At 39.4% G+C, this 24,071-nt stretch overlaps 2 protein-coding genes across 2 annotated transcripts in view; one reads left to right on the top strand and one right to left on the bottom strand.

Moving 5' to 3' along the window:
* Positions 1-24,071, top strand: part of Psmd1 (proteasome 26S subunit, non-ATPase 1) — a 72,330-nt gene that overhangs the window by 22,421 nt on the left and 25,838 nt on the right. Inside the window, exons 14-16 of the mRNA XM_034521448.2 lie at positions 485-681; positions 1,968-2,063; positions 3,965-4,029. Coding sequence (XP_034377339.1) covers positions 485-681; positions 1,968-2,063; positions 3,965-4,029 — 358 coding nt within the window. The remainder of the gene's footprint in view (positions 1-484; positions 682-1,967; positions 2,064-3,964; positions 4,030-24,071) is intronic.
* Htr2b (5-hydroxytryptamine receptor 2B) lies at positions 8,044-21,402 on the bottom strand. Its single transcript, XM_034521450.2, has 4 exons — positions 21,250-21,402; positions 19,797-20,377; positions 11,623-11,823; positions 8,044-9,576 (listed from the first exon to the last, which is right to left on the bottom strand). Exons 2-4 carry the CDS (start codon positions 20,155-20,157, stop codon positions 8,687-8,689), a joined length of 1,452 nt encoding a protein of 483 aa, XP_034377341.1. The 5' UTR covers positions 20,158-20,377; positions 21,250-21,402; the 3' UTR covers positions 8,044-8,686.

Below are 24,071 nucleotides of genomic sequence, written 5' to 3'. Positions count from 1 at the left end.
ACCTGAGTTCAGTTCCCAGCATGTACATCAGGCAGCTCAGAACTGCTTGTAATACCAGCTCCAGGGTATCCAACTCCCTCTGACCTTCTTGGCCGTGCATATGTACAAACAGACACACACACATACAAATTAATTAAGTAAGTACTTTTTTAAGGGTGGTAAGGGCTGAGAACATAGTTCAGTAATTAAAAACACTTGTTGCTCGGGGTTTGGTTCCCAGCACCCATGTGGTAGCTGTTCATAGCTGCAATTCTAAGAAATTTCCCATCCTCTTTTGGCTTCTGTAGGCACCAGACACATATGTGATTGCACATACATACATGCAGGCAAAGCACTCACACATAAAATACATCTAAAATAATGTTAGTTCCTTTCAGAAGGCTAGTGGTTATGTTGATAACTGATGCAAATCGGTGCTACTTTCAACTGGATATCTTTACTCTATACACATTGGTGTTGCTCATTATTTTACTCTTTACTCCAGGGGAGGCAGCTGGCCTGGCCTTAGGTTTGGTTATGTTAGGTTCTAAAAACGCCCAGGCGATTGAGGATATGGTTGGCTATGCACAAGAAACTCAACACGAGAAGATTCTGCGTGGTCTAGCAGTTGGCATTGCGTTGGTGATGTACGGGAGGATGGAGGAGGCTGATGCTCTCATTGAGTCTCTCTGCCGTGACAAGGTGAGATCCTAGTTGTTTTCTCCCCTGCATCCTACGTTCTGTAATATTTTTGAACACTTAAATAGTTGTCTGCTCCACTCCATACTCCCCAAGATAGGGTTGGTTGGTTGTTTTCCAGTTTTTGAGACAAGTTTTTTGTGTAACAGCCCTGGCTGTCCTAGAACTTGCTCTGTAGACCAGGCTAGCCTCCACCTCACAGATTTACCCCAATGCTAGGATTAAAGGCATTCTTCAAGCATAAGACAGGGTTTCTCTGTGTTATCCGTGGCTTCTGAGAACTTGCTCTGTAGACTAGGCTGGTCTCAAACTCACAGAGATCTGATTGCCTCTGTCTGCTGAGTGCTAGGAATAAAGGCATTCACCACCACTGCCTGGCTTAATGCTCCTTTAATAAGGTATACTGTTTGTTTTACTATTTTTTTTTCCATCATAAAACATTGGCATTCTCTGTACTTACTTGAGTAAAGGTTTTCTGATATCTTTTATTTATATGATGATGCATGCAGCAGGTGACCAGAGTCACTCTCTTCTCTGTAATGTGATCAATACATTATAGCTCATTAGCTGTATTACTCATTGTATCGTTCAGCTATTCGACTTCAAATTTCTTCCACTCATTGCTCCATGTTCAAAAATTAGATAAGGAAAAAATAAATTAGAATATGACCATGGCTTACACCTTTGATTCCAGCACTTTGGAGGCAGGGGCAGAGGGATCTCTGTGAGCCCTAGTTTACAGAGTGAGTTCTAGGATAGCCAGGGCTACACAGAGAAACCCTGTCTTGAAAAACCAAAAACAGGAAAAAGAAAAGAATATGGAAATAGGACCTGTCTTCTTTGTTTTGTTTCCTAAGTGGGAGTCGATCTCATATTGCTGGGTCTATTGATAGTAACCTGACTTCCCAGAAAGTATAAGGCAGAATAGAAATAATTGCAGAGAATGTTAAGAATTAGAAGCAATTCCTTCTTTATTGAGGGTTCGTTTTCCCCACTCACTTTGAGCATTATCAGTGACAGACAAACTATTTTAAGGTTCATGGTTCCTCCATTAAAGGAGCCTGTCTGGCTGTTACTCAAGAATAGTTATTATTTCGGTTTATTGCTATTGAAGGGGGAATTTGAAATGTTAGTTTTCAGAGTGGGTTTTACTATATTTCCCAGGCTAGTCTGTAACAACTGGACTCACACCTCCCAGCTGAGCCTCCAGGTAGTTAGGACCACAGGCTTGCTTCACAGTGCCCAGCGGCAGTCACTTTTGAAGAATAATGGGAATTATTCTTTCTTAGGACCCAATTCTTAGAAGATCTGGAATGTATACTGTAGCCATGGCTTATTGTGGCTCTGGTAACAACAAAGCTATTCGACGCCTGCTACATGTTGCTGTAAGTACGCTGATCTTTTTCAGGGGGAAAGGGGAAGCTTGCAGGTGGACAGTAGAGGTGTCTTAGGGTTTTATTACTGTGAAAGGATATCATGACCACAACAACTCTTAAAAAGGACAACATTTAATTGGGGCTGGCTTACAGTTTTAGAGGGTTAGTCCATCATCATGGTGGGAAGTGTGGCAGCATGCAGGCAGACATGGTGTTAGAGACAGAGCTGAGTTCTGCATCGTAATCTATAGGCAGCAAGGAGAGACAGTACTGTGCTGGCATAGCTTGAGTATCAGAGAATCCCAAGTCCATCTCCCACAGTGGCAGGCTTCCTCCAACAAGGCCACATCTCCTAAGAATGCCACCCACTAGGGTCAAGCACTCAAACACATGAATCTGTGGGGGCATACCTATTCAAACCACCGCAAAGAGGTGCAGGTTAGAAACACCGTATATATTACCATCATATCTATGTCCATCGTCAGTGGTCTCAAGTTCAGATTCTCATTCATTGGACACAATAGTCCGTAATTCAGCAGTCGGTTTTTAGAAAGAAATAGAACAGTACTTTGTCAGCATGCATAGTCTTCAAAACCAATCAATTGTAATTTCTGAAACTCTACCCCAAGCAGCATTCTCATTTGTAAGAGACAAGATCAGGTGAGAATATTTGATCATCCTAAGATAAGCAAATCAAGAAACCACTTTTTCTAGCCAGTGAAATTAACTTTCGTACCACTAATGGGAACATGGTCTATTTTAAGAGATCTTCTGCACAAAAAATCTGATGCCCACACTTTCCAGCGGGCTTTTTCACAGTCTTCTCGGTTTCATAGTTTATTAAGAATAATGTTGCCAACACAAATAGTTTTCATTCCACATATAATTAGTGAATTCCTATCATCTAGACAATGGGAAAAGGAAAAATGACATCACTTTCAGTGCAAGAAAGGTTTGAAATTGATACTTAACCTCTTCTTTCAAGAGACACTCTTGTCTCACATTATTGGTTAGAGTTTGTGCATGGTCACTGTCTTAGGGTTTTATTGCTGTGAAGAGACAGCATGGCAGCAGCGACTCTTATAAAGGAAACCATTTCATTGTGGCTGGCTTACAGTTTCAGAGGTTTAGTGCATTCTCATCATGGCAGGGAGCATGGCAGTGTGCAGGCAGACATGGTGCTGGAGGAGCTGAGAGTCCTCCTCTGCACGCAGCATCAAGAAAGAGTGACTCTGTGCCTGGCTTGGGCTTCTCAAACCCAAAAGCCCAACCCCAAGGACATACTTCCTCTGACAAGGCCACACTTCCCAATAGTGCCACTCCCTATGAGGCTATGAGAGCATTTTCACTCAGACCACTACAGCCAACATAGTATGAGTTATACTGTAAACATTTGCATTTTGCTTAATCTTAGAGCATATTGTCTGGAAACAACATTGAAGAAATGCTTGATATTCCTTATAACTCACAAAAGCTGCAACTTCACCATGCTACAAAGGCATCTAAGAAGTTTCAAAGTGGAATTCTAAGATTTTTTTCCTAAGTTAAGGAAAGGAGGATTTTGTTGTTGTTTTTATTTTTTGAGGCAGGATCTCACTATGTAACCCTGGCTAGTCTTGAACTTCATATGTAGGTAATATTTACCTCAAGCTCATAGAAATTCACCTCCCTCTACTTTCCTAGTGCTGGGGAGTAAAGGTGTGCAAGGAAAGACTTTATAAAGCCTACATGTGTCATTATTTCTTACATTTATTAACTGTATATGCTTAAGGTATATAATATATTTTGATATACATATTAAGGAAAAAAAGACTTATTAAGGCCTAATTTAATTTATATTTACATGATGGGGAGTTTGTATCATCTTATTAATGGAATCTGTGTTCTAATCACTTTAAATTTCCCCCTAGGTAAGTGATGTCAACGATGATGTCAGGAGAGCAGCAGTGGAGTCACTCGGCTTCATCTTGTTCAGGTAATAATTTCTAACTACAAATTCTGTTTGCCTTCTGATTCTTAAATAAGTACTAAAATACCAGACCATGTCCAAGTTCAGAGCGAGGACAGTAGGGTTGGTTCTGTGTGTCTGAACAATGCTGTGAGTTAAGAAGTAAAATACGTCTTTCTGTTCAGTTTTCTTTACTATTTGCTTCTTGTAATTTTTTGCCCCTGAATTTGCTGTGGCTCATACATGTGCTAAATCCCCAGTTTCAGCAGCAGATGTCACCTGTGAGCCATCTTTTGTTAATAAACCCTTTTCATACCATGACCTCCAGATGGCGCAAGTGAGTCAGATGAGTTCTGTGCTGGCCACAGTATTAGCCAGGCTGGTCCTGAACTTGGGCTCAAACAATTCTCCTGCCTCAGCTTTCTAAGTAGTTGAGGTTGCAGAGTCATTTAAAGAGTGATGTCTAGAGACCACAGTGATAGTATAAGCTGTCGTCCTAGTACTGTGGAGGACGTGCATGTGGTAGTTGTTCCTCTGAGGGACCTTTGAGTTTTGTCCAGAATACATTCTTGAAGATGTAAGGGCTAGGAAGGATCGAGACACTACTTGCCTAAACCTTTATAGATGAAGAGAGTAGTGTGTGGTCAGTTACTCTAAGTGACTAGAGTTAAACAAGTTCTTCAAGTCTTCCTTTAACACAGTTTCTCCATTTAGTATTTTTAAAGGTAAAAGGAACTTAGAAATCAATAAGTATTCTTTTTAAATGTTTTGTTACATTTATTTGTGTGTGTGTCTGTCTGTCTGTCTGTCTGTGGATGTGTATGTACCACAGTGCATGTACATATGGAGGTGAGAGGAAAACTTGGGAGTCAATTCTTGTACCATGTAGGTTCCCAGAGATCAAAGGCACAACAGTTAGCAAAGTTCCCATTGCTGTGGCGTTAATGATAGCCTTAGATTCTAGACAGTCTGATGCTAGATCAATCTAGCTTTCTCTACCATGTGCTTCTGTCAGAGCTCTGTCTTCCTTGAAGAGTCTCTAACATAATATTGTTATTCTCAAACTTCTTTGTTGCCCTTAACACTTGAGAAGTACGTGTCCTGTTATTAAATTCTTATGTGTTTTCCCATATGACATTTGCTTTCAAGTATGTGATCTACTTGGGTTTTTTATTTTTATGTTTATAAGTCTTTTACCTACATGTATGTATATGCATCACATATGTACAGTGGCCACAGAGACTAGAAACAGGCATCAAATCCCCTGGAACTGTAGTTACAGGCAGTCGTGAGCTACTGTTGTGGTCTCTGGACCTGAGTCTTCTGTAAAGCACCAAATGCTCTTAACTGCTGAGCCATCATTCCAGAATCCTCCATTTTGTCTTTTCCATTTTTCCCAGTAGAATCATGTTTTGGTTTTTGATAAAGGTTCTTGCTCCAGGTTGGCTTGTTGTGATCTTGTAACCCAAGATGCCTTTTAAGTCATAATCATGCTGCCTCAGCCTCTAAGTACTAGGATTACAGGATATACTATCACTGTAGTCTCTAGACGTCACTCTTTAAATAACTCTGTAGTCATTTAGCTTATACCATGTCTAAAAAATTATTTCTTCTTGATTTTTAAAAAACATTTTAGATACTGCTTATTGGACATAAATACCAAAAACATATATTCATTTTTTTCTTAAATGAAATTATCTTTGTGTAAAATTCTCATCTGAATTATTCCCTTTATTCATAAGCAAGACCATGTGGTTTTACTATTTTTATTCTTTCTCCATATCTATAGGCTGTTAACTTCTTTATAATGGTAATAAATATAATGATCAGTAATAAAAACATTACTGGGATGTAGCTCGATGGTAGAGCAATTTTCTACCATATTGTATATGATCCCTGAGTTTGATCCCAGCACTATCAGAAGACAAAAACCACAAACAAAGCACAGGTTTAAAGAGTTGACAGGCATTATGGTAGTCCATGCCTGTAATCCCAGTCTCAGGAAGATCATACGTGTAAGGCCAACCATGGCTTCTTCATGTAGACGTGTAAGTCCAACCGTGGCTTCATGGATTGAGATGGCCCTCTTTCTCTTTTAATGTGCATGCTGTTTGCCTGCATGTGTATCTGCACACCGCTTTGTTATCACCATCAGATCCCTTGGAACTGGGGTTGGAGTTGTGAGCCACTGTATGAGTGCTAACAATCAAACTTGTAAGAGCACCTAGTGCTCTAATCACTGAATAGTCTCTCTGGCCCCATCACATTATAGATGTATTTAAGGTATTCATAAAATAGAAATTACAGTTAATTTCACAAATCGTTGATATCAATGTTATGTTTCCATCAGTGAACTGTTCTGGAAATGCTGGCATGATCTCATTAGCTATAGACAAGGAAGTAACAGTGAAGCCAGGTTACAGGCTCGGTAATTAGTTTTGTAGGTGTGCATATGTTTGAGCAGTAATAGAAATCCGGGAGCAGTATTGAGCATGTTGGATAGCACTTTGGGGGTATTGCTGGTAACTCTGTGTTAGAGCTTGTGAAACAACTGTACGTGTTTCCTGGTGCATAAAGTATAGCGTAGAGCTTTGACTATGATCAGTGTGATATCTGACAAGTCTCCTTAGGGATGGGGCGCTCAGCTATAGGACACCCTTCTTGGCATTCATGAGGCTCTGGGTTTGATCTATAGCATCAGAAAGGGGGAAAGTATTTTTGCTATGACAAGAATATAAATCTTAACATATGACAGACTCATTAGATTACAACCTCAAACCAAAAAAGAATAATTTTTTTCTCTGTCTGGCTTTTGTTTGTTTTATTTGGGGGGTGGGGTGGGGTGGGATAGTGTAAATTATTTTATTTTAACTAAACTAACACATCCTTATGCTATTGAAAGCACTGAGACCACTTTGGAGGAATGGCTAATGCTTTAATGATAAATGAATTAGAAATTTGAGATATACTTTGGCAGATGATACAGAGCCAATGCATATGTGTTGCATGTTGGGTTCTGTGCATTACATTCATGTTTTAGGAAAAGATACTGCCACTAGAGGAATATATGTCTGGTTCACATATACCAAGATTTTCCATAGCACAGACATTTCATCCTAAACTCTATTACCTAGAAAGGCTTGGTGACAGGGCAGGAGGAAGAAGTAGAAGTTCGGGTCAGCTTGAAATGGCAGAGCTAAGATATGGGCTTGTCCTTATTGCCTCTTCTCCCAGCCTTAATTTGTTTACCATTAGTGTGAATAGCATTGAACAGATACATCAACAGTCAATAGAACTGACTGCCATTTACTGATCCCTGTTAAGAATGGCACAAAATGTAGGTACAAAGACTGAGGTGAGGTTAAACTGAATATCACTTCTAAATTCAGGCAGCTGTCCAGTACAGGTTGACTCATTTCCACCTGTATCAGTGCAAGATGAAATAACAAACAATAAATGAAAAATTTTGTTCCAGAAGTTCAACCTCATCGTTGGGTAAATACAGGCAGAGGTAAACTCAGTTTATGAGATCTCATACTGTTTAGGTCTCTGGATTGAGGTTCTATAGTTCCCTTTTCAGCATGTTGATTCATACCTTTAAGGAACATAACTTGATTCAAGTACCCAAGGGCAATTTCATTTGCCTTCTCCTCCGCCTCTTCCAGGGGACCCGCCTTTGCTCATCAAATGCCTGTTAAGAGTTGTGCTTCTCAGCTCTGTTACATTGCCTGACTAACTGCTGTCCTCCCCACCCCTCTGTCAACATAGCTTTCTGACTGAGGAAAATCGTGACTGCATTTAGTTATATCACCATTAAAGTCATTCTTCACGCTGGGCGGTGGTGGCGCACGCCTTTAATCCCAGCACTTGGGAGGCAGAGGCAGGCGGATTTCTGAGTTCGAGGACAGCCTGGTCTACAGAGTGAGTTCCAGGACAGCCAGGGCTACACAGAGAAACCCTGTCTCTAAAAACCAAAAAAAAAAAAAAAGTCATTCTTCACTTACAGACAAATATGATCTACAGGGGTTTTGTTGTTTGGTTTGGTTTTAGGGTTTTACATGTGTATTTGTGGGGTGAGGGGGATTCAGTATGTGGCAGGGTTTTCTGAGTTTTACATTTTGGGGGTGTCTGACTGAATCTGGAGCTCACTGGATCAGCAAGATCCTCCTGTCTCTGCCTCCCCAGCAGTAGATCGCAGGCAGGCAACACTATATCTAGCTCTTTTTGTGTGTGCAGAGGACCCACACCAGGTCCTCATTCCTGCATGGTGAGCACTGAACATTCCATAGCCTGTGATCCTGGTTATATTCTTTGCTTTTGCTTCCTGGTCCTGTCATTGTTGTTTGTGCCTTGTGCTTTTAAAAACGTAGAGAGTTAACATTTTTGTTTCATTTTATTTCTTTCTTAGCACAACTTCACACATAATTAGGAACTTAAAAAAGACTGAAATTTATCAACTAAGTTAATTTTATTCCGTTTGAAAACCAGAGTAGGCATTGCTTTTGTTTGTAGCCATGCATAGCTACTTTACCCGTGCTTTGAGTTTGTTTAGAAAAGGAAGCTGAACAACCTTAGCACTTGACTCTGACTCTGGCTTCCGGTAGAGGAGTTTTCACTTGCTGTTTTCTTGATGCATGTGCGTCCTGCTCATCACCTCGCACAGTGCGATGAGGGCGGCCGTCCACTATACGTAGCTGACTTGCTCTTCCGCTTTGTCACTGTCGTTTTCAGTGAGAAGGGTACCGAGGAGAACGATAGACGAGGACTGAATGGTTGAACTTCGGATCCTCATTGGGCTCTGGTACATGGCAGGGTTGATCCCATTTCGAATTCCATGTTTTGTGAAAAATTTAGAGTTTTCTACCATTGAATTCCCAAAATAGAGTGTACTAGAACACTTTTTAAGCACTTTTACTGACTTTGTGACCCGGTAATTGCAGGTGATGTACCTGCCAAATGCTTCCCGAAACGTCTTATTGAAGAGTGTATAGATCAGAGGATTCACCCCCGAGGAAACGTAGCCTACCCACACAAATATCTCCAGGAGCGTTTTGAGAGTAGTCTGGTTGCAGGAATCACACAGAGCTAGAGTTATGTTTGTAATAAAAAAGGGGCACCACATGAGCAGAAAGAGGAAAAACACAATTCCAAGGACCTTTGAGGCTCTCTGTTCATTAGAAGTGGTTTGGGCTGATTTTTTTCCAGCTGTGGACATTCGTCGCATAAGTGTCTCATCAGCTGAGTTAGGTAGAATTTTATCCTTGTGAGAACCATCCAGCATGGCCACCTTTTCTGGTGATGAAAAGGATGAGTCTTCCCTCAGGAAAACTGTGGACACAGTCCACCGTGTTAGGCGTTGAGGTGGCTTATTCTTGACTAAGTAAGCTTTCCTCCGTAAAGTGTGAATGGTGAGAAAGTAGGTGACTATCATGATCGCGAGAGGTGCAAAGAAAGCAGCCAGTGACCCAAAGAGCATGAAACTACCAAAGCGGTCCTTTGTCAGCTCACAGGTGATGTTGTGTGCGTCAGTCACGTCAGTCTCTATCCCTTTAATTGGGACCGGGATGGCGATGCCTAAGGAAGACCAAGGAAGATGAACTGAGTCATTTCAAGACCTGTTGTTCTTAGATTAGTTGTTTTGAGAGTTTATCATAATTACTTTATGCTAATGAGTGCTTTATAATTCCTGAGACCTTCAGTTCCTTCAAGTCTGTTCAGAATTTATCAACAGGTCCTTTGATGAGTGGAATCTAACTGAGCAAATCTGCTATTTTCCATATTGGAAAAGAATTAGTATCCAGAGTAGCTAATTTAGAGAGAATTTGGAGATTCGATGTCTTAATTCTCAGGGGGTATCTGTTTTACTATTTTTGAGGTTGTACAGGCACACCTAAGAATTTTATCTTTTGGTATTTGTGAGTGTCTTGTAATCCTAACTTTTTAGAGAAAACAAAATGTTCTTTCTTAGAAAGTTGCTGCCTGGGCCGGGTGTGGCGGTGCTCGTCTTTCTTTGCCTCTCCTACAGCACAGTTAAGTCCCAGCAGCCTGTCCCTCAAGCAGCACTTACCGCAGTAACTCCTGGGCCCTGGGAGCGCTTTGTCTTTTATTTCCATGTCATTTTGTGTGTGTGTGTGTGTTTTGGTTTTTTTCAAGACAGGGTTTCCTTTTCCTAGCCCTGGCTAGCCTGGAACTCACTCTGTAGACCAGGCTGGCCTCAAACTCAGAGATTCGCCTTCCTCTACCTCCCAAGTTCCTGGATTAAAGACGTGTGCTGCCACCACCCGGCATTTGTCCATATATTCTTAGAAGCTTGCACATTATAGATACTTAGTAAAAATTTGATGTTTATGAAGTCATGTTATCTAGCCTTCATTTAGATAAGTTCTAACTGACAAACTATCACCATCACCATATTTCTGCTCTTCACAGGAAGTCCCCTTATCCATGACTTACCTTGTTATTTCTGCTGTTCTTTCCCATTCTGATTGTCTACTGTTTGACATAAAAGTCTCTGTATCCTGAATAGATGTTTCCTTGACTCTTCCTTCTTCCTTGCAGGTTTTTCAAAAATGTTTGGGCTCTAGAGTCAATGTTTCAGCAATGTGGGGGGTAATTTCAGTATCTTTCTTTATTGAGCACATCCTGACACTGATTAGAGAGAAGGAAGCAATGGGTGTTTTCTCCTCTTTTAGCATTTCAGGTCTCATAATTATTTTCCTCTTCAAAAAATGTTCTTTCTACTGGGAAGCAGTAAATCCCTGGCCAGTTCGTGTGTTACAAATCTATGAACTTCTTTTTCTGGTACTAACTCAAGAGAGCTTTGAATGAGTGCCGACCTCGAGGTACCCTCGTAGCAGCAATCTTTGAGTGTGGATGATGACAACAGACTGGAAAAGTAGCTCACAGCCAGCTGAAACTCCAGTGCCCTCATCTAGCCTTCTCGGACACGAGGCACACACAAGATGCACATGCATATGTGCAGGCAAAGCACTCATACACAGAATAAATGCTGATCTTTAACAAACAAAATCATGAACTCAGAAACAGAACAGATTAAAGGAAATTGATTTCTTTCTAGAAATCATCTCTGAACATTAGCTTTACATCTGTCTTTCTACAGTTAAGACACTAAAGTAATTATTTAACTGCCTTTAATCGGTACATGTGGGAACTCCAGCTTACTGGATGAATTTATGGTCTTTGGTACTTGCATACAAAACTTGGCAAGGTTGACTTTTTCTCCTCTTTTGTTTATGCTATTAGATGTGATTTATGATGTAGTTCTTTCTTTCTTTCTTTTTTTTTTTTTTTTTTCTGTTTTACTTTGGGGGCTAGATTCCTAGTACTAGTTAGACTTTAACTATTGCAAATTTCAACACTTTGGGCTTAAACTTCCTGAATATCAAAGTGGGATGGCAGTCCAAAGCCATGGACTTAGTGCCGACTTAGATTTTACTGGTGTCATGGCTCAGAAGCTGCACAGTGAATGTGATGTACAAGTATCTGGATATCAGTGGATTGCCCTGACCTCTGAGGTTTCCTGGGTACCAGACCTGGCATTCTGGCCATATGGAAATAGAGGCTAGATACTCCACCCATGCTTTGGCATTCCCCACATACCTATTGAAATTAACCATACCACTGTAATCTTGATGAATGCAGTAGTCCGGGAGTTGCACTGATTGGCTTGAATTGGCTTTTTGATGGCTATATAGCGGTCCAGGGAAATGGCGCAGAGGTGCATGATGGAGGCAGTTGAAAAGAGAACATCGAGGAATAACCAGGCAGGACACAGGGCCAGTGGGAGCGGCCATATAGCCTCTGAAAGAAAAAACATTTGCTCATAGAATGGCAACTTTCACTTTAATCTTGTTTTCTTAATCCACTACATATTTTTAAAGCTCTTAAAATGACCCTTGAGATGCTGTTTATGTTGCAAATTAGTGTATTCAAATGTAATTAAATCTTTGAGTATGTTTATGGAGGAAGGCATTTATCAGAATTGAAATCTTAATTGAAAATGTTCTATAGAACATTTTGTATTCTGATCAAGATTAGTGAATGGGGCAGATATCACCTGAGACACTGATGGAGAAAGCAGGCCCTGGAGTTCTGTCTGATAATACATACAGGACACTGATGGAGAAAGCAGGCCCTGGGGTTCTGTCTGATAATACATACAGGACACTGATGGAGAAAGCAGGCCCTGGGGTTCTGTCTGATAATACATACAGGACACTGATGGAGAAAGCAGGCTCTGGGGTTCTGTCTGATAATACATACAGGCATTGTATGAAAATGCAGTGAACCACATCCCTACATGATCGTATGGAAATAAGTTTAAACATGTATTCTATGGGGATACTTTGTAGAAAAGACTATTCTAGTCTTAAAAAAATATCCCTGGGTTTACTGGTATGAGATGGACACTCAGAATGTCTCATAGAAAGGAGCATTTAGGAGCTGGAGAGGCTTGATTGATAAAGTGCTTCCATGCAAGCATAAGTACCTGAGTTCAGACCCCAAACCTTATCAAAGCCCAACTGTGACGGTCTGCACTGTAATTTCAGTACTGGAATAACCCCCCCAGTGCTAGGGAGACAGAAACAAGAGTCCCTGGGATCTGCTGGCCAGTCAAATCACTGAGCTCTAGGCTCAGTAAAGAGAGCTTTCCTCAATACACCTGACATCAACCTCTGACACACACACACACACACACACACACACACACACCACTCATGAGAGACTCGCAGATAGAGAAAACCTAAGTAATTTAAGTTTCTTAGCTGAAACATCTAGTTTTCTGTCAGCAGTGGAAAGTGACCTTAGTCAGAACTGACAATGCATTCTCTAACCACTTAACATTAAAGGTAAATAGTGGAAGAATGAAAAGAATCACTTGCCGGGCGGTGGTGGCGCACACCTTTAATCCCAGCACTTGGGAGGCGGAGGCAGGCGGATTTCTGAGTTTGAGGCCAGCCTGGTCTACAGAGTGAGTTCCAGGACAGCCAGGGCTACACAGAGAAACCTTGTCTCGAAAAACCAAAAAAAGAAAAAAAGAAAAAAAAGAAAAAAAAAAAGAATCACTGATAGGAGAGTTTCCAAGTGGAAACTAAAGGGAACCTACATCCTGGACTCTGAGTAGAGAAATAGGAAAATACTAGAGTCTGGACTATAGGCTGAAGTAGGTCCCTAGAGTCCCGCTACTGTGGAGGCAGACATGGAAGGGTCACTTAACCCCAGACCCAGATCTAAACTGAGCAACATAGCAACACCCTGCATCAAAATGAAAACATTCAAGAGCATGTTTGTTACTAGAGATGGAAACCAGGGTCTGAAGTATGCTAAGCAGGTTTGCTACTACTAAAATTACTGCTTGAAATTTTGTTGTTGTTGTTGTTGTTAAGAATTTCTTGGGTTGTTTTATTTGAGATAGCACCATAGACTCAAGCTGGCCTAAAATATGTGACCCTTCTACCTCATCTGGCTGTGGTGTTTTATCCTTAAATGCACACAGTCTCTGTAGGACTTTTAAAATAAAATACTTTGCTACTAATTTAAACTTTGCTGTTTAGCTGGTCTTAATTAATTAAGGTCTGGAAAATTCTAGCCATAAATCTTGTGGCCATGAGCAGGAAGCCACAGAGAAAACATATAAAAAGTACATGTCTTTGGAATTTGACTCTTTGGCCCACGATATTCCTCATTATAGGCTAAGAAGGAAAGCTTTTCAGTGCTGAGTTCATTAGCCTGTGAACCTTGTTAGATTTGTTTTCCAACAGAGCTAATATATTTATGAGCACTAATTTTGGAGCAGAAGTAGGAATTAAAATTAGTGAAAGCCATATTTTAATCAGCAATATCTAACAGTGATATAGAATTTTAAGAGCAAGAGTATATGAGATAAGAGAGATAGATCTTTAAGGTTCTACCTTATGAAATATTAATAGACTTTTATGAAAGCAATATAATGATACTAGATTAGTAGAAATCTTTTATTAAAAGCAAGGAAGGGAGCTGGAAAGATGGTTCAGTGGTTGAGAGCTTGACTGTTCTTCCAGAGGACCTGAGTTTGATTCCCAACACCCATATGGCAGTTCACAACTGTCTGTAGCCAGCGTTCTGGGGATCTGATACCTTTTTCTAGACTCTACAAACACCAGGCACCTACAGTGCATCAGTGCATAGATGTACATGTAGGCAAAATACACACACATAAAATAAGGTTTAAAAAAAATCAAAATCTAGGGCTGGAGAGATGGCTCTGATTAAAGCACTGTGTGTGGCTGCTCTTCCAGAGGTCCTGAGTTCAATTCCCAGCAACCACATGGTGGCTCACAACCATCTGTAATGGGATCCAGTGCCCTCTTCTGGTGTGTTTGAAGAGAGCAACAGTGTACATGAAATAAATAAATCTTTATAATAATAATAATAATAATAAATCTAAATTGCTGGTGGAGAGCAGAAAGGGAACTACAGGCATGGTGGCGGCTGTTTGTGATCTACACAGTAAGTGAGAGCCAGCCTTGACAGCACATCAACACCTGGTCTCCAAACAGAAGTCAACAACTTAGCAAAGCACAAGAAGGACTAGGAATGTCACCTGTAGTGCAGCACCATGGAGCACACAGGAAGCATCAGGCTTGACTTATGATTACAGTTTTTTGTTGGAATGCATTTTATTCCTATTTTCAGCAGAACTTGGATTAGATATTAATTAAATTTATAGAAATCAAATGAAACAGCAAATATTTAAGCTTAAAAAGAAAAAAAGTTTTGAGAAGTTAATTAGGTAGATAGACTAATTAAAACTTCTTTTCTTGGACTCTCACATAAAATTTTTCTGAAAAAACAATTCTACCTACCCTGTACTACTTACCTACCTACCAGCACCACCCTAAATTGAACCAGAGCCCCAAGACTAAGCAAGCTATACTCCAACCTATAAACCCCTCTTTTTGGGGGTGTTGAGACAGGGTTTCTCTGTGTATCCCTGGCTGTCCTGGAACTCACTCTGTAGACCAGGCTGGCCTCGAACTCAGAAATCCGCCTGCCTCTGCCTCCCAAGTGCTGGGATTAAAGGTGTGCGTCACCACTGCCCGGCTACAAACCCCATTTTTAATGTTATTCCTTTACTGTCTTTAAACTAAAACTAGAGAAAGTCATATTGGAATAATTGGCATTTTTATGGGAACCCAAATAATGGTAGGTTAAATGTCATGGAGTAGTATTTCAGGAGCAAAACAGGTCTTAGTTTGTAGACAGTTTATTCAGCTGCTGGTAGGACAATACATTGTTCAGTGTGAAACACCATGGATATGATTGCCTCTGACAATACATTGTTCAGTGTGAAACACCGTGGATATGATTGCCTCTGACAATACATTGTTCAGTGTGAAACACCGTGGATATGGTTGCTTCTGTTTGCCTCCCAGCAAGGTCCAGCAACTTAGGAAGCACTGCCTGTTTCTAGTACCTTCCTTAAAACATAGATCAGTCATTCACCTAAAGGATTGTACAAGTACTGAGACCTAAGTATTTTACCACATAATATGGAATATATCTTTAATTGAAAAGATACTGCATTCTGCCTCATTGCCCCCAAAATTCTATAGGCTTTCTTGTTAGTCTCATATGCTGAATATGATACTTGGGGCTGGTAGGATTAACACCTGTGTTTGAGAAGCAGAGTAGAGTCATGAAGGCCGAGCATATGAATTCCAGACTCAGTCCTCTAGATTCACATATTGCTGCTACTTACTCTGTCATCAGACAGTCTAGTTAACCTGTGGTAGGATCCTGTCTGTCATGCTGCTAGCACTACCTATTTCATAAGCTTCCTATGGTATTATATTTATAGGTTTGAAATACAGTAAAATAATCTGTGTGGAGTGTTTGAAACAGTATGGCACAGAGGAAGCACTCAGAAAATGACAATTGTCATTGTTACTATTTTCAACAGTAACTGGTCAACCAAACCAGCAGTGAAGAATCATGTTCAGAAACAAGCTAGATTACCCGTGTAGAACCAGTGTCTCTCTGTCCAAGTACATCAAGAATGCAGTGCAGCTACTTTAAATGTTAGCCTCTACTGGAGGAGGCAGAGAACATAAAAGTGTCTTTTACTAAAGTTGAATTTTATTGCTATTTGTTATTGCACTGAAGCATTAATAACTTATATGTATTGTAATTGGGCTGTGTCCAGGCTTTTGCTTGGAGGAAGAATATGTTATTACTTAATTTTTTTTTTATTAATTGTAGAAATCTGATAGTTTTTAACCAGAAGCTCCTTGCTTTGGTGAGATAGATTAACTGCATCTGACATATACTTGCCCTTTAGGCAGGTTTTTAGTTTATGAAAAAATAATTAGCATTGGTCTATAAATTTGAGTCATAAAATATCTCCCTTATTTTAAGAACTTTAAAGATTGTTTGGAAAGGCTTTCCAAAAGACTTTACCCCCAGGGTTCACAAAGGTACACAGTTTAGAAAATTAACTATTGTGGGACAGCCCTAAATAGCTTTTTAAAAAAAAAAAAAAATTCTACTGCTTTTTGTATTACAAAAAGTAATAACATGGTTCAGATCTTAGATTCTTAGAAAGCTTCTGGGTTTGTTGGTTGGTGTTTATTTTATTTTATTTTATTTTATTTTATTTTTTTGTGGTGTTTCAGTGTCTGTGCGTGCGTTGTGTGTCTGTGTGGTGTGTGTGTGTGTGTGTGTGTGTGTGTGTGTGTGTGTGTGTGTGTGTTTCAGCCAGTGCACAGGCCACGCTACATGTTGAAAGTAAGAACAACTTGACAAAGTCATTTCTCTCCTCCTACCATGTGTGTCTCAGAGATGACCTCAGGTCCCCAACCAAGCACCCACTTCACCGTAGACTATTATCTCACCAGTGGCTGGTGGTTTGGAGGTATTTGTTTGTTGAGACAGGATCGTGCTGTATAGCTCTTAGGATAGCATCTAGTTTGCAGTCCTCCTGCCTCAGACTTCCTTGCCCAAGTTTTTCTAATGTAGGCATTTTCAGGGTTTGTGTTATGATCATGGATTTTAAAAATAAAAGCCAAAACAGTAAAAATAAACAAGTAAGTAAAGCTGTAAAGTCACATCAAGTGCTTCAAAAGAAGAAATGACAGAAAGTGTCAAGAGTGTCACAATCTTGGTAAAACAAACTCGGACAGTATGCAATTAACATTACACAAATAAATTTGAATAAAATATTCCTCAGTTAAGAACACTAGGGCACTTTGTTATTCTTAACTTGCTTTTTTTTTAAATTTTGAATACTTAACTGTTATAAAGGTTTTTAGTTACTTTCATTGAATTTCCTGGTAATACCTAAGATTGTTTATAATGGTAATTAATCTTTTATGATTATATAACCAAGAACACTTTTGTTTGTAAACTTCAGAAGTTCTGAAGATTTCCCATGCAATTATAGAAAGTCATGTGTTGCTACTTTTAAAAATTATCAGAAGTTCATGCAAATGCGTTAGTTTAGAAAGTCTTAGCGGCAATCATCTGGGAAAGGCTATACAAAGACCTTACTGTTTGAAGTCGAGTCCCCGTATACTGTGCCCAGCTTCCAGTTTATAAACATTGATTTGATGCTTCCCAAGGGTAGCATGTGTCCACATGCACTGTCGCACAGACTATGTCTTAAATAATGAATTCATATATAACAGTTTCAATGATGACTATGTTCCCCAGTTAGTTCTGGGTCACTTCTCCCCAAACCCCAATCTAAGAACCCCTTTGTATAGCATAATTACCAGTAGCAAATGTTTTGCTTGTTTTTAAGTATTTGCAGAATGAAACGCTATTAAAATGGGTTATAATTTAAAACATAAGTATTCAGGTGGAATATATATTTTATGTTAAAATGTTTGGGTTTTGCTTTTTATTGTTAAGAATATCTTAAGCAGCTGGGCGGTGGTGGCGCACGCCTTTAATCCCAGCACTTGGGAGGCAGAGGCAGAGGCAGGCGGATTTCTGAGTTCGAGGCCAGCCTGGTCTACAGAGTGAGTTCCAGGACAGCCAGGGCTACACAGAGAAACCCTGTCTCAAAAACCAAAAAAAAAATAAATAAATAAATAAATATCTTAAGCAACAATTTTTCTATATAAGCAGTTTCTCTCAGTTCATAGGATGCCTACTGTTTGGAACTTTGGGAAGTATTTGTCAGCTAACCTGAACACTAATTGTAAAACTTCCCTCTGTTAAGATTCCTTTACCTAAGCCAGTGATTTACTTACCCAGCTCAGAATTTTGCATTAAGCAGATGTTTGGTGTTTACAGACCAAGCTTTCAAGTTAAAGTTCACTTCTGTAAAATTCAGTTCTTTAATATTTTTAATCTTGTGTTAGCAAAACAAAGATAAAAGCATTTCAGCATTTTTTATATGCCTGGCAAAGCATCAAAGAGTATGGTTTTATGCTTTAAGCTATAGATAGGACCATGGAGATGAGAATTGGAATCTTCCTCCTGTGAGGTCTTTCTGCATCACCCTACATCATCCTTACTTTGTGTCTTTGCCCTTCAGATTGTTTTTAGAGTATCATTTCTTACTCTTTATGGTTAACATGTACCATTAAGCTATTCAGAAAGTTATAGAATTACCAAGGAAATGGAAGGGAGAGAAAAACAGTACAACTGACTAGAGAATCCTCTAAGGTAGTGGAAGCTTGAATGTTGTTGCTTAGCCTGGCTTAGTTTGCTTTAAAGCTCGATGAGTGAACTCCTCACCATCTTACTACATATGAAGACAGAGTGCTTCATTTCAGATATCTCTGTGTTGTTTCTTATAAAAAATAATTGGAATAGCAGTTTTTCTTCTCTTTTAAATTCAGTAAGCTAGTGTGTTCTGAATTCATGCACTTTACTTCTATAACTTGGATAAGTATTCTCCACATAGGCACAGTTCTTAGAAGTCTTATTGTCTATAATTTTAAGTTATTTATTAGTGGGATACCAGTTTATACCAAGCATTGACTGAAATGTTCTTATAATGCTGACTTTGAAGTAGGAGCCGTCCTAGTTTCTCAACAGACTCATTTGTGTTTCCTCACATAGCGGGGATGATGTAACCCAGCAGAAACTCTATGCCTACTTTAATATTGTTGTCCTTTTTTTTATTATAACAAAGATCTGAAAGTCAAACTATTTTTATTATCACAGTAACTCAGGGTCTGTTCCATTTATTTTATTAACTTACAAGTTTGTTGGGAACACAGATGGTCAGATACCATAAAAAATTTAAACAAATGGAACTTCTCTTGAGATACTTTGAGGAAGACCATTTCCTTTTGTAACTAAACATTTTCACTTAATGTGACTTATGTGTAGACACTATGTCAAAGCTCAATACTCAGGTTAGAAAGAGTTAAGATAGGAATTTTTTGAATAATGCCTAATTTTAATTGGTACTCACTGATTCAATGATTCTATTATTAAAGTCCCACAATTATCCTAGTTATCAATCACTTTATTAAATGGAAAGTATGAATAATTTTTTTAAAAATATACTTTTTACTTACTATAATATTTAGGTAACAAATGCATATCTGCAAATATTGCCAACTTAATGAGCTTATAAGATGGCTGATAAAGGGTAAAAATGCTCCTAAGATTACTTTTGTGTCCTCTCACATTTATTACAAATCATAGAAAAAATGAAGGAATGTTCCCTTCTGTGTTTTTAATCCAGGTCCATCTTTTATTTCAGACAAAAAAAGGTCAGTGAGTGTCCGTTTCTTTAGTAGTGTTCAGTGGCAGGAACAAGGGGAAATACTTACCAAACATGATTGTCAGGAGGGCAATCGGCATCACAAACAGTCCAACCAGCAAATCTGCCACCGCCAAGGACATTAGAAAGTAGTTGGTAGCGTACTGTAGCCTTTTCTCCAGTGAAACAGCCAGAATAACAAGAATGTTCCCGCCAATGGTGGGTATTATCACCACAAGTATCAGGAGAGCTGCCCAGTGCACTGTATTCCCCTGTTCCTCCACAGTCTGCTTCATTTCCTCTGCTACCGATTCTGTCTTTAATCCAGAATGGTTAGTCAAGATCAAGTGATCACATGTTTTCTGTAAAATGTGCTCAGAAATTGTTCTTTGTTCAGACATTTTATAAGATGAAGCCATTTGCCCTTCCATGACTCAGTCCAGCTCCAGATAGTGGTCAGCATGGCAGTGGTAGCGAAGCAGGTCATCTGCTTTTGCAAAGCATTGTACCCGGCAGACACTCACAGCCAAGGTTAACCTCTTCCTTCTAAAAAGATTCAGGTTCTCCAAGATGGGACTGTATACACATCTGTCCGTGTTTGCAGGTAAGACATCCACATTTTAGTTTTCTAGAGGCTTAGATTTCAGAAGACTCGATGAAAGACACCAATAGATGGGGAAGAAAAAAAAAAGTTAGTTTATCATATCTCTTTTTTTCCCATAATTTTAAGAGATGAACTGAAACTTAAATATCAGAGTTTCCCCCTAGATACAGAGAGATTGTTATTTTCAGAAAGCAGTAAAACGCTAGAGCTAAGGACCCTTCCTATTTAGAGCTAAGTTCCCCCTCCTATTTTGATAGGGTGATATGCTTTGTGACAGTGCAGCCAGTGCCCACAGAGTTAATAATAGAGGCCATAGCACACTACATGGTATCCAACCCTTGGATACCTTTCCCCTTAGCTTTAGAAAGCATTAGGAATAGTGAATCAAAGCTCTAAATAGTTGCAAGTAAAGGTTTCAGTAAGTACTGGCCCACCAAGTAAGAGGCAAGCCCACCTAAGGTCTGAGTAAAGAGTTTACCAGCTAAGAACCTGAATCTATACTTGTAACCATTTTTATGATGGTGGTTGATTTTAAAGCTTCTTTGTAACTCATTTTATAATTTTGTAAATTGGAGAAAAAGTAGTAGTACAAAGTATCACTAGCCAAATACTTGCTTTTAGTTATAATGTCTTCTTTGTACAAGATTTTAAATGTAATCAAATCAGTCTGCCAAATTTCAACCAGTTCTTTTTAAGTTCTCAAGTTTCCTTTACTTTTCCCAGTTCCCTTGAGAAGCACTTTAAGAGGAAGATTGTTATTTGTTCATTATACTCACAAATCCCATATTAAATTTGCCTTCATGTTTATAATTTTTAAACCACTGAATAGATGCAAAGGACTATGGAAACCGAGTTCCTGAAGATTAAAATGGGAACAACACAAACCTGTTAGTTCCATATGAACTTGCTAAATACTTACCGCTTGTCTGCTTGCGGCTTTCCTAAGCATCCATCCTTGTGTCTGTTCAGTTGGGCTCCCTCTTCTCACAGATCCTCCTCCCACTGACTTCTTCCTCTGAGCCTCAGCGGCTGGTACTTGAAAGCAGTGAAACAAATGTGTTGTGCAGCTGTCTGCCTGCCAGGGAGGTTATTTCCTCTTTGATACGGTCGTTATTAGAATATAACTGTATTCATTGTAATTCATAAAATGGCTCATTAATCATGTTCCAACCAGTTCATGACCCTTATTCAAGTTATATTCTTATGTGTTTACTTTGATATGTAGAGGTAAACTCTTACTTTAGCATAAGATGATTTTATTTGGAATGAGACCTAGATTGTTTTTCCCTTTTGAGAAAAGAAGATAAAATCTCAAGATTTTGGAATATGTATTTTATGGAGCTCCTTCCCCATTGGCCATATAGCAGTTTGCACACTTGTACTTTCTAGCAGTGAATCAGTATTCTCATCCAGCTGTATGCCTTTGCTGTGGAGTGCAATTAATTTACTCACGTCACAGCCTTATATAGAAAAGCAGAGAAAGATCTGCATGCTGCTTGTATACATAGATTTTGGCAGAAACTTTGTCACTGTTCATTTTTAAGCAGCATCCGAATTTGGGAGCTGGTCCATTGGCAACTTCTTTTCCAGTAGATTTTTTAATTGGAAAAAGTGTAGAAAAAATGAATTTCTGTCCTATTTCAGAAAAGTAATGTATAAATCTTAGCAATTATTCTCTCGAAGTTTTCTCTAAACTATAAAACTGGCTTAACATTAAAGCTCTAGCAGGGCAGTGGTGTTGCACACCTTTAGTCCCAGCACTTGGGAGGCAGAGGCAGGCAGATCTGTCTGAGTTCAAGGCCACCCTGGTCTACAGAGCCAGTCCTGACACAGCCAGCACTACACAGAGAAACAAAGCAAGACATACACACATGTACACACAAAGCCTCTAACTGATGGGATTTGTGTGTTTCTTATTAAGCATCTTCATACATATGCATAAGGTATTTCTATCATGTTTCACATCCTCTTGCTCTCCCTCTTCCTCTTCTCCTCTTCTTCCTCCTCCTCCTCTTTCTCTTCCTCTTCTTCTTCCTCTTCCTTCTCCTCCTCCTCCTCCCACCACGCCCCTTCTACTTTCATGGGTTGATCTTTGCATCGGTGTCCCAGCAGGTTTTTTTATTAGGTTATTTACAGACCATGGGCACAGTACCAGTGACTGTAACACTGAAAAAAATGGCTTTCCCCTCTCCATCAACCATGAGCTCAGGGTAATCCTCAAGATCTATTTTCTTTTCTTTTGGGTCATCATTCCTGTTTGATTTCTCAATAGTACCTTTTGTTGATTGCATTTCCTAAAATTTTTCTTAAATTTTCATTACCATTTTATTTGATGTTTGCATGCATGATGTTAGGAGGGATGTGCATGGCTCAGCACATGTGTGGTCAAGAAGACAGTTTGCATGTGTGTTCCAAAGATCAAACTTGGGAAGTTGGGCTTGGCAACAGGTTCATTACCTGCTAAGCCATCTCGCTGGTCCCTATTTCCTATACCTGATTATTTGTTCTAGAAGTTTTATAATATTCAGATTCAATTTCTCTCCCCGCCTCCCATTGTCTATCTCCTATTGAGAGCTAAGGCTGGTGGTTTGCATAAAGTCTGATTGATTTCAAGATGTTGATAATCATTTTGAGATCTCTTGATTCTTAGTAAATTGCAAAACGGTTATATAATTTTTTTAAAGATTTATTTGTTTGTTTTATGTATGTGCATACACTGTAGCTGTCTTCAGACACACCAGAAAAGAGCATTGGACCCCATTACAGATGGTTGTGAGCCACCATGTGGTTGCTGGGAATTGAACTCAGGACCTTTAAAAGAGCAAGCAATCAGTGCACTTTACCACTGAACCATCTCTCCAGCCCCATGGTTATACAATTTTATCATGACTTCATTTACTATTACTTTAAATCATTACATACACATATGTGTGAGCAAAGATTACTGTGTAAAAGTTTTGCTTCCAGTGTGTTTTTGCATTGGAGTCTCTGCTTAGGTGCTTGTTGGTCCATCTAGAGCTGTCTGCTGAAACACTGACAAGCCTACAAAGAGCATATGGCTTTATTGTACTCCTCAAAAGAGGTTAAATGCCTAAGCTAGTTTGTTATAGGCTGTCTTTTCTTGTCCAGATACTTGTGTTTTCTGAAGAATGTGTCAGAGCTGAAATGTTATTAGACCAAAACTGACAGGGTTTGGTTTCTGTAGCTTTTGCATCTCCAGCCCTCACTACCAATTTCTGCTTAACTGAAGCCAGCTGTAAGCCCTAGAACAGCTTCCCAGAATTTGTGTCCCAAGCAAAATTGTTTTTTCAAAGTCTTATAAAATAATGCCATTTGAAAAACAAAACACGTCCAAGTTGTGTCCTCTTTTGGGTGGTTTTCTGCTAAAGGTGATGGACGGGTCAGCAAGGTTAAGGTGCAGTATACATGCGCATGAAAACAGAGTGGAAGCGAGGCTCTGTACAGTGACTATATATTGACAGGAAGGAAGGTACTGAAGGTTTGGGGGCTTGGCTCAGGAATAGTTATCAGGATAGCTTGCTTATTCCTGCTTCTTTCAAGTGCCGATTATAAAGTAGGTGAAGTTTTAAGATAGATTTTAGGCAAATTTTTTTCTATGAGTCAGTTTTCCCTGTAGCAGCCCCCTTGTGGCAACCAAATGACAAGTTGTAAAACTCTTATGGGCCACTAGTTCTCTAAAAAGTTTCTGAGAAAATCTGAAAGTGAGAATCTTAGCTAGCT

This window comes from Arvicanthis niloticus, chromosome 17 (genome assembly GCF_011762505.2).
Source record: "Arvicanthis niloticus isolate mArvNil1 chromosome 17, mArvNil1.pat.X, whole genome shotgun sequence".
In the NCBI taxonomy this organism is placed as follows: Eukaryota; Metazoa; Chordata; class Mammalia; order Rodentia; family Muridae; genus Arvicanthis; species Arvicanthis niloticus.
Note: the sequence above shows the minus strand (reverse complement) of the source record. Positions and strands in the feature narration are given on the sequence as shown.

Coding starts and splice junctions, on each gene's coding strand:
- Htr2b (XM_034521450.2), bottom strand. CDS start 20,157: ATGGAAGGGCAAATGGCTTCATCTTATAAAATGTCTGAACAAAGAACA. Junction 11,824..19,796: donor CCTCCTGACAATCATGTTTG/GTAAGTATTTCC, acceptor TTTTTCTTTCAG/AGGCTATATGGCCGCTCCCA. Junction 9,577..11,622: donor GGTATGGTTAATTTCAATAG/GTATGTGGGGAA, acceptor GGTCTTCCTTAG/GCATCGCCATCCCGGTCCCA.